General features: G+C 40.1%; 1 protein-coding gene across 1 annotated transcript in view; it reads right to left on the bottom strand.

The window, feature by feature from the left end:
* Positions 1-2,042: 2,042 nt before the first annotated feature.
* The window catches only part of LEO1 (Leo1, Paf1/RNA polymerase II complex component, homolog (S. cerevisiae)), a 30,514-nt gene continuing 21,322 nt past the window's right edge, over positions 2,043-11,234 (bottom strand). Inside the window, exons 9-11 of the mRNA XM_006898247.1 lie at positions 10,421-10,607; positions 7,960-8,057; positions 2,043-2,150 (exon numbers count right to left, since the gene is read on the bottom strand). Coding sequence (XP_006898309.1) covers positions 2,043-2,150; positions 7,960-8,057; positions 10,421-10,607 — 393 coding nt within the window. The remainder of the gene's footprint in view (positions 2,151-7,959; positions 8,058-10,420; positions 10,608-11,234) is intronic.

Genomic DNA, 11,234 nt, shown 5'->3' on the forward strand with positions numbered 1-11,234 from the left:
CCTTTTAATTTCCTGGCTGCTGGTGGCAAGACTGTTGACTATGGAGCCAAGCAAACTAAAGCTGTGTGCAATATTACAATGATATTATGGTAGGAAAAGTAAAAGGTCAGCAAGAGAGGAAAACTCTCAACAAGATGGATTGACACAGTGACTGTAACAATGGGCTTGAGTGGTGTGGGCCATGAAAATGACACAGGATACGGCAAGGGCCCTCTGACAACCTCCAGAAGGCTGAGTCAATCAGTTCTTGTGTTAAACTACCTTTTGTGGTACTTTGTTATGTCTATCTTTGAAAAGTAAAAAAAGTTTTTGTACCTCTTTAAACTCTTCACCTAAAACAGAGCCTCACTTCATCCTAGCTCTGGCCTTGAAGTCAGGCTTCTTTGTCCAGAATGGACCAAAGAGAACCGTGCTGAAGAGCAGAACTCACCAAAACCTAAAAAGAAACAGCTGCCATTGAGTTTATTCTATGGCAAACCTGTGTGCGCCAGCCTAGACACGTACTCCACAGGTTTCCAATGACTGCTTCGTTCAGTAGATTGCTAGGCCTTCCCTCCAAAGCACCTGGGTGGACTTGAACCTCCAGCTTTTTTTGAGTAGCAGTGCTAACTGTTCATACCACTCATTGGCTCTGGTAAAATCTAAGGCTTAGTGAAAACAAGTACTAAAAGAAACTTGCTATAGGAAAAGGAAGCCTCTGGAATACAGAGGTTTGCATTTGGTTTGGAGTGTTGGTTTGTTTTTTTTTTAAAAAAAAAAGGCTAATCAGGTAATTTTTTAAATTTTTGAGTGAAGGTTTACAAACCATACTGACTTTTCATACAAAGTCAGATTTTGTTTAATAATATCACCACTAATGTAATTAATTACAATGTTGGAAGCAGGAGTGGCATCCACTTCCTAAATAAAATGCCTCCGGAAACTCTATGAACTTTGATAAATGTTGATAGTTGAAGAGGGGCTTCAGGCCTTTTGTTTATACGGTCGCTATGAGTTGCGCTAGACTCCAAGGCAATCAACAACAATTAACCTCTTGCTTTGTACTGCTTTCCATTCATCCACCTTATTTTGACTGCCCTCTGCCTATCCTCCCATCCCCATTACCCTTCCAAGATTGATTCTGTGTACAAATAGTTATTTTTATATTGGTGGTCTTACGTCATCATTGCTCTTTTGTGACTGATGCCACTCAGTATAATTTGTTCTAGCTTCACCCATGTTGTGCAATATTTCACAAGATCTTGATCATTTTTTAGTGCTGGATCACATTCTACTTTGTGAATGTATCATCATTTCCCTTTTGCTCTTCATCCATTAATGGGCTGTTTCCAACTCTGCTGCTGTAGGTAGTGCTCCAATAAACATGCATGTGAATTATGTCAGTCAGCTTGTGTTGCAGATCTTATTTGATACCTACCTAGTTGTGGGATTGCTAAGTCAAATGGTGTATCTAGTAAACTTTCTCAGAAAGCACCAACTGCTTTCTGTAGTGGTTGTACCCTTTACAATATGACCAGCAGTGCATAAGAATTCTGCTCTCTCCCCACCTTTACCAGCATTTAGTAGTCTGCTGTCTTGCTGAACTTTGTATTGTTGCTGGGGTGAGATGACAGCTCATTCCTGTCTTGATTTGCACCTCTGATAACTAAGGAATGTGAGCATTTCTTCATGTGCCTGTCATCTGAATGTCTTTTTTGTTGGGTCTCTCCAGGTCTTTTTGAAAAATGAAATCCTTATGTGCATCTGAAGACTTCTCCAAAAGAGTAAGAAGAGAACCTACAGACTTGGGAGAAAAATACTGGCAGTGACACTCTGACAAGGAGTTCATCTCTAAAATGTATAGAAAACTCCAACTCTTCAACAAGAAAAATAACCCAAAAAAATTTACAATGGAAATACATGCTTGGTTTTAAAAAATGTTTATCACAATTAAAATTACACAAATGAGAATCAATTCATTGTGATCAAAATAACAAATGTTTGCATCATATATACGTAGAACAAAGCTGAACAATATAGAAAATGTTTTCACATTTTGTACTTCAATCATCTTCTTCTTCTTCTTCATCATCACTGATTACATACTTCTTATGCTTTTTATTTGCTTTATCATCATCTTCTGCTCTTCTCTTTCGAGAAAAAAGAAATCCCTAAAAAAGAAATATATAAATAAAAAATCTGAAAGTCAAAATAGAACATTTCTTAGATATTGTATCGAATAAATCTATAAGTTGAACAACTGTCTGATTATAAAAAAGAAAATAACAGCATTAATACATACTAAAATTTCTACCACTATCTAGAAAATTTTGACTCACAGCAATCTTCTAGATCAGAGTAGAAGTATCCTACAGAGTGTCTAAGACTGTAATCTTTACAAAATTACTTCATCCTTCTCCTGGTGGAGTTAAACACGAACTTTTTAGTTAGTAGTAGCCCAATACTTAACAGAGTCACTATGGATCCCTTTAAGAAGTATATTCACCTTAAAATGCCAGTTTTGAAGTCTGCACGTATTAGAGACACTGAAAACTGACAAGTATGCAGAGTTCATGAAAAACTAACTGTGAAATGCAACCTCCGACCCGCGCCAACTGTGAGGAGGAACAACGCCATTGTAAGCTGTGTCCCTGGAGGACACCTGGACACTCTGGGAAGGGTCAGAGTGGGACACTTGTCTCTACACTTACCCTGCTGCACTATTTTCACCATGATCAGGGAATTACTTTTTAAATCTACTTCATCTAAAATTCAGTATCTTAAAGCCTATCAATCCTTAAAAAGAAAATAAATTTCCTGTCCATTGTCTCCATCTGTTTCTTCCATTCTGGGACTTCTCCTGTTCCTGGAGAACAGGATACCACCACAATTTCTCCATCTCCTTCTTTGTCTCTTTGAGGTAATTTAGATTTTCTACAGTTATTGCTGACTGAAAAAGTGAGGGAAGCTAAAAAGCTTTCCTTTCTACTTTTTCCTTTTTGGTAACTTAAGCCCTATCAGGGAAGGAAAACTACCATTTATTTAGTACTACTTAAACTGATGACGACGATGACGACTACTACATTATTTATTTACTGCTCAACTACGGCTACTGCCATGTCTGTTCTTTACTGTGCCGCACAACTCTACAAAGACCGCATGGAATAAATGAGGTAAAAATGTTAGATGCTTTGTTCAAAGTCATAGTAGAATCAAGCCCCAAATCCTTTCTCCCACACCAATGTGCTGCTGACAACGGTGGCTCCGTAGTGCGGGAACACAGGAACTGAAGGCTCCCCTGCAAGTTAGATGCACACTGACTCACGATGTTTGGGCAAGTCATTCTAGGAGAGCCTGACAGTACAAATGGACCCTCTTTTCTACTGCGACCTAAACAGAAACTGGGTGGATGACATGAAAATGGCAGGGTCTGGAAATCAAGGCAAAGGAGACTCTTGGGTAAGGAGTGTGGAGAGCCCAAGAGAGTAGTTAGGTGGGGAAGGCAGAGAGCAGTGGGTTCCTATGACAGACAGGAGGTCATTCACAGGAGGTCATTTTAAGTCAGATAGTTTTAGGTTTAACACTGCACAGCCTGGAAGACCTTCTAGTAGACCATATTTAAAAACTGCACCAAGTAATAAGCCACCGGAAGTCCCATGGCACTTCTCAATTTTCATTCACAGTTTCTGCTTGCCAAGAAATAAAAGAGCAGCTGCTTAAAGGATGATGATTCTGTCTGCCAACAGTTCAACACACTATAAATGCATCACTAAGATGTTTTCTTAACTAATTTAAAACTAACACAGTATGTTGTAAAAGAACAATTTCTGTCCAGTTATCTTCCAAAGGCTGCCACTTGCAAGAATTACTGAGAAACACTAATTATGATTAGCAGAACCCTACAACAGAATTCTGGAGTCCATGTGGCTAAGGGGCAAAGCTCCAACCAAAAGGTTGTAGGCTCAAGTGTACCTAGGTATGCCTCAGAAAGGCCTGGTGATCTTCTTCCTAAAACCCAGCTATGTAAACACTATGGAGAGTTCAGTCCTACAGTGACAGGCACAGGGTTACTCAGGTTACTGAGTTAGGAATGGCTTAACGGCAATGAGTAAGAACAGAATTCTGCTTCACGTGAGAAAAATGCCCATGGAAGCTCACAATTCTTGAAAGGCCAAAATGAGTCGACAGTTTTAAAACTGTAGGTAACAGGAACGTGACTGCCCTTTCCTGCAGTAGAACAGAACAATTTTTCAACCAACTCTCCCACTGCAAAGAACTAAAAATGCTGGAGTGTATTCAGAAATTAATATAGGTAAATAAAGAGTATAACAAATAAAAAATAAAATTTAAAAAAAAAGAAATTAATATAATGACAAGAAAGTCAGATATAATTAGAGGCAAAAAATGAAGCAAAAGCAAGAACCAAAGAGCTAAGTAGCACACCGAGCAGTCTGTCCCCTGAGAACATTTACCAATCTGTGAATGTAAGCAGGTGCACTGCAGGTGCACAGGACAGAAGATAAATGCCAAGACCTGCTCAGGGGAGCACACTCAGAGCAAACCGACAGCCCACAAATAAAGCTGAGCCCGGCAAAAGGCCTTCCTTGTCAGTGTGAGGGAAAACCAGAAATAAACCCAGCCCAGCAGTCTAAGAAAGAGGTCGGCAAACATTTTGTGGAAAATGTTTCGGGCCTTTTGTCTATTAAACCTACCCAGCCATGAAAGCAGAATTTAAAAATTTAAGTTAACGGACATTAAGTGGTCCCAATAAAACTGCATTAAAACAACAAAATAAAAAAAGAGGCCACTGAAACGTCTGTGGGACATAATTTGCTAGTCCTCGCTCTCAACAACAGAGTCCTTCCCAATCTGAGACTTCAGAACTGCTCTGCAGATTAAAAATAACAAAGAAACCCAAAGGGGGCTCACGTTCACGGGGAGGGGGAGGAGGAAGGTGAAAAAATCAAAACGAGGTTCTCCATCTGTTCTGCAGCAAGCTACTAAACAAGGCAGTGGGCACCTGGGGGATGGACAGTGATGCCACCAGGACAGTGATGCCACCAAGCTTCTCTGGAATGAACTACACTGAGCATCAAGGCACAGCTTTGGCATCAAGGCAGAGCTTCGGCATCAAGGCACAGCTTCAGCATCAAGGCACAGCTCTGGACTGTAAACATGCTATTGCGGAGGCTATTTTTTTTTTGCCTTTGTGTTGTGGTGCTGGAAAAAGAGTGCTGAATACTCTATGGACTACCAAAAGAAAAAATAGATATGTCTTAAAAAAGTGCATCCAGAGTGAGCCTTGGAAACAAAGGTAATGAAATTTTGTCTCATCTAATTTGAGCATGTTGCTAGGAAAGGATAATCCTTAGATAGGTGAAGGATCAGTGAACGAAAAGACGCTCAATGAGATGGATTGATGCAAAAACTGTAGCAATGGGCTTACATGTGTGAGATATGATGAGGACGGAAAAGGATAGGCCAGGGTTCAGATCTCTTCTTCACAGCATCACTATGAGTCAACTCTTAACTCAATGGTACCAAACAACAAAAGCATTGTTTCATCCATTCTATAGATCCTGAATACTCTCCAAAATCATTGCTGAAGAGGAGGTGATTTTTTTTTCTCTGTATAAATTAATGGTTACTTGTTTCTTTGTTTTATGCCATCTCAGTTGAAGAAAGAGTCCATGACAATGTCCTACTATCTATAGAAATCTTGGTAGAAATTCACCACTGTAAGCTTTAAAAATTTCCCATTAACATTAGCTCAGTTAATCAATAAGAACACACTAAGAAATCAAGATCCATGGATAGACAGTAGCATTCACAGGCTGTAAAATGAGACATCAAGTTTACAAACCTCAACATACATGTATTATAAAACACAGTACACACTGTTGTTGTTATATGCCATCAAGTCACCTGTGACTCATAGTGACCCTGTGTACAACAGTTCTGAATCCTGCCATGTCCTGAGCCGGTCTCACTGATTTAGATACACCTATGCCCATTACCCCAGTTACTGTCTCAAGCCATCTCATACAGGGCCTTCCTCTCTGTGCTGTCCCTCCTCCCTTTCAAGGATGATGTCCTTCTCCAAGGACTGGTCCCTCATGGCCACGTGCCCGATGTATGTGAGATGGAGCTTCACAATCCTAGCCTCCAAGGAGACACTTGGTTTCACCTTCTCTATTTCTTTTTTGGCAGTCCATGTTCAAGGCTCTTCTCCAGCACCACAACTTGAAGGCCTCTAGTCTTCTTCTGTCATCCTTAGTCACTTTCCAGCTCTCTCATGTATAACAAGTAATTGCAAAGAATATGGACTGGATCAGGCGCACATTACTCTCCAGACTGACATCGCTGCTCTTCAGTACTCTGAAGAGGTCCTTGACAGCAGATTTTCTCAGTGTAATCCACCTTTTGATTTCCTGACTGCTGATGCCAAGACTGTGGAGTCAAGTAAGCTGTAATTGTTAACAACCTCAATCTCTTCTCCATCTATCACGGTATTGCCAATTACACAGGTTAAAAATATTTAAAGTAATAAAAGAAGAAAACTGCAAAGATAAATAAGGCATATGAGATTTTATAACTGTAAAACCTATCAGAAAAAGAAACCGAATCCTGTAAAGATAAAAAAGAAAATATTTAATTCAATGAAAAGGTCACCTAGAGGTATGTGGTTCAAAGTCACCAGAAGCCCTGCTGAAGAAGGAGCGGTAAGACCCTCCTGTACCAGTCAGATCTGATTTGACAGTACACACACACACACACACACAAAATAATAATTAAAAAAGAAAACAAAACACAAACAAACCCAGAAAAGATCAGACACAGTAGAAAAAAGAAATAGTGAATAAGAATTCAAAGAAATAACAGAGTGAGGGGGGAATAAAGAAAATACAGACATTTAAAGAATAATATGGAGAGGAATAGTATGAAGAGAAAGTATGCATTTAATCAGTTTCAAAGTAAAGGAGAAAGAAAATGCTGAAGTAATAAATGGGGAGTTGATAACTGAGAAATTTCTAGAACTGATGAAAGAACAATTCATAGAGCAAAAAACCCGTAAAAAAACCCAATCAATTTCAATTAGGATATAAAAATAAACATCCCAACTAGGCACACTATAGTAAAACTGCAGAATATCGAAGATCAAGACCTAAGAAGCAGCTGTTAAAAGAAATTATTTTTCTGATTTCTTGAATGGCAATTGTAGAAGCTTCACGGGCGAATCCCACAGTAAAAAGAAAAACATGCCAAAAATCGTAAAGGGGGAGGGGAGGAATCAACCATTTAAATTGCACAGAAACTGTTCTAAAGGCACAGCAAATGAACGCACACTTTTCCAGGAAAATCTACAAGAGCTCAGTAGAATTAATGAGAGACTGCGGCATTTAATTATGACAAACTCCTCTTTTCCCCCAGCTAAGCTTTACAGGAAATGTGTGCCCAAGATAATAGCGCTCTGTCCCCTCCCTAAACGAGAACGTATCTCACTGGCAGATGGTAGGCCACTGGCATTACCCGTTCCCTGCAATTCCTCTATGATGAGGCCAAATTCCTAGTTAGTACAGCCAAGAGATTGAGTGTTCCATTCCTTGACCCAGCCTCAAATCTCAGAACAGAGGCTCTTATCTCAAGCAGGGCAGGTTAAAAATACTAGGTCCCTAGTCACTATCATTCCAGCTCACGTACCTCCTTTAGCTCAGGTTCCCTGAGTAGTCTGTGAGTTCCCCTTCAAGGTAGCTCTCAGAAAAGGCTAGTGTTAGTTGTTGTTCAATCAATTCCAACTCAGTGACCCTAGAAACAGATGTGAACATTGCCCAGTCCTGAGGCATTCTCACAATCTCTGTCATGCTCAAGATCACTGTGGTAATTAACGTGCCACTTCACTTCACTGAGGATCTTCCTCTCTTTAGCTGACCCTCTACCTGGGCAGATGGTAAATTACAATTGAAAAAGATCTGGTTTTACCTCATCACTGTAGAGTTTCTTTGCTTTGAGTAGTCTTTGAGCCTTCTCTTCTTCTGATCCTTCATCGCTGTCTGAAGAATAGATTCTGGCTCGTTCCTCTGAAAGTAAAGGAAAAGGATTACAACTGACTTCCAAAGATGGTGACATTTTCTTATGAATTCTATTCCTGAAATTTTCTTCTACTGAGTACCTTTAGTTCTCCATAAACTTTCCCCAGAAGAACCAGTAATTTTTAAAATTTCAAAACAAATATAAGTTAGAGATGTTTAAATGAAGTCAACTTATCTTCTCAAAATATAATGCAAAACAAATACAAACAATAATTTATCTGACCACATAAATTTTTTTTTAAAAGACAAATAGTTGATACATTTTAAAAGTGAACTATTAAAGCCTGGATCATTCTTCCGCTGGGGTTAAATAAACTTGGAAGACAAAAGCAAAAAGGGAGTTTTCTGGTTTTATAAAAGACTGTTTCCAAACAGACAACAAAGGAAGATAGGGCTGATTGGAGCCTAGTGATGCTTAATCTCAGGTGAACCTCGGGGTGGACTAAGAGTCATCTGTCACTGAGGAACACCTCTTCCTCCCAGTTTGGGTGTATCTGGCTGTAGTACAGAAATGAACACTAATATACTTAATCTGTTAGGACTTGACTCTCACATGAACTAATTTACATACCTGTTTCCCACAATAAACATTCTTATTTTTTGTTTCATCTACGTTTTGTTCTAATTTATTTCCACAGCTAATAATTTTCTATGGAAAGGAACATTACCAAAACAGTCAATTCTGCTTCCGGGCGATCCTTGTGTGCAAAGCAGAACTGCTCCATAGTTTTCAAAGTGACCTTTCAGAAGGCTGGGAGGCCTGCTTTCAAGGTGCCTCGAGGTGGTTTAAGAACTTAACCACTCAAATCACTCACTCACTGACTGCAATGGTGTCAGAACCTTTTCATAGCTGACCCTCCAGCAAGTTTCACTGGAAGAGACTGCCCATCTATCTCTTGTGGAGCGACTGGTAGATCTGAATTGCCAGGGAGGCTCAGCCTTTGCTTAACAGTGCAACTCCCTATAGAAAACGCCACCAGAGCTCCCCAAAATAAACAACAGGAAGAACCAGTATAAATAGCACACAGCAGGATAAATGCAGTCACTATAAGAAAAAAGGTGGAGTGGTCAGAGAAAGGAAGACTTAAATGGTCTTATAATTTCATCAGCCTAAGAGGGGATAAAATCAGCATATGCATGGTCCCCAAAGGTACATCTCTCATGGTACTGTGATTCCCAAAGTTCTACAAAGCAGATCAGGACATCTTAGACCCTCATTAAACGGGTGAGGCAAACAGTATGCAGAGATGTACAGTCACTTGTCCAAAGCTGATGAATGGCAAGAATAGTTAACAGTGGTTTGATGTACTCTTTATTTAATATTACCGAGTTATGTTCAAGGTTCTAGGATAGGTACTTTTTTTTTTGGATAGGTACTTTTTTCTAAAAACAATCTTTTGCTGGGTTCCCCCTCCCACCCCCCTCCACTGATAAGCTGGCAAAAGTTAAAATTCTGTATAACTGCAAAGTGGCAAAGCTGAAATTAAAGCTGGTGGGATTAGCAGTCCGGCTGAAGTCTTCCAACTTCAGTTTTAGTTTACTTATAAAAACTACTTGCTGATGGTTATGGAGACATCTCAGAGCGATAACCAGGTATTGTGACTGAATTGGACTTCACACATGTCTGGAGACTTTGATTCAAGGATTGCCCTCTCCGTACCCCACGATTACTATCTTTGTGTCTTAATTTAAGATATTCTGCTTTCTTCCTAAGAATAATGATCGTAACAGGGCCAAATGCAAGGAGCCTTAGTGGCACAGAGGTTAGGCACTTAGTTCAGCAGAAGAAATATGTGATAATCTGTTACTGTATAGAGCAGTCTTGGACATCTCACGGGCAATTCTACTCTACCCTGGTGGAGTCGGAATTGACTTTATGGCAATTAGAGAGGGTGTGGGCCATAATAGTGTCATGAAGGTTAAGCAAAATACATATAAAATCCAAGTGTTTCATACTCACTTATGTACTGAATAAATGGTAACCATGCTTATGTTTCTGACACTTGTGAAAGGAGGGGCCGTCACAGGAGAACTGAGAGCAAAGTAAAAGAGGAAGCTCCATGTGTTTTCTCAATAACTAAAATTCTTGATTCCTACTCAATAATAAAAAGATGTTTGGGAAAGTTTCAAATAGTACTGACAACCTTTCAACCCAAAAAAGCAGAAGTTCACAAGACAACGCTGAAAGTGTGAACGACAGCAGCTCCCACTGAGGGTCATTAGAATTGTGCAATGATTAATTCAGTAGACCTTGGTGAGAATCATTCATTAACACTGTGTCCAGCGGCCTGGCAGCACAGATAAATTCCTAAATCCTGAAAAGATGAAACTGAACTTGTTGCCCAACTCACCTCGAATGCCTCCTTTGTATCGGTTTTTAATGGCGGCCAAGCTGATGGACTCCTCGCCTTCCTCCTCCTCATCATACCTGTCAGGTTCCAGGTAACTGGCACTCAGCCCCCGCTGGTGCTGCTTCTCTCGCATGCGGCGCTGCCGAGATTCCCGACGAATAGAAGCCCTCAAACGTTCCTCTTCTTTCTGTGAAGAAATAAAGAAACCATAGAACTTAAAAATTACCTTTGGATCCACATGAACCTGCTGGGGTTTTTTTTTTTTTCCATTTTTTTTTAATTTTTATTGGGAAAAAACAAATTGGGGGTTCAAGGAGGTGAGGGTTAAGGGCAGAAGGGTAAGGATGGGCAGGGATGCAGTTGCAGAGCTGCAGAAATTGGTTGGTGGGGGGAGCAGGTGAAGGAAATGAAAGTGATCCAGTGGGGACCAGATGCTACAGGAAAATGACAAGCATTTTCCAATGGTAGTTAAATCAACTGTCTTACTGATTTGGGAACTGGATGCAGACCTGGGGTTTTTTTTGAACCTACTGTTTTTAAAAAATCTGTTGGAAATGCTCAGCCTCAACCAGTGCACATATGTTTTCAATTAAGTTTTACGTCTCTTCCCACACAGGGATTGTTTTGGTTTTAAGTGACGAAGGTAATACAGGGTGAAGAGGCAGACACCCGCTTTAACACTCCACCAGCCCAATCAGAACAGGCGCAGGCATGTCCTTAGCAGCGGCTGCATCCTTCTGGTTGTCAAAAACACCATACAGAAAAGACCAGCCCTGAGGCACCTTATTCAGGCCTTCAAGACTCAATTGACTCC

Source organism: Elephantulus edwardii, unplaced genomic scaffold (assembly GCF_000299155.1).
Source record: "Elephantulus edwardii isolate Elephantulus edwardi_28Jun2011 unplaced genomic scaffold, EleEdw1.0 scaffold00225, whole genome shotgun sequence".
NCBI lineage: Eukaryota > Metazoa > Chordata > Mammalia > Macroscelidea > Macroscelididae > Elephantulus > Elephantulus edwardii.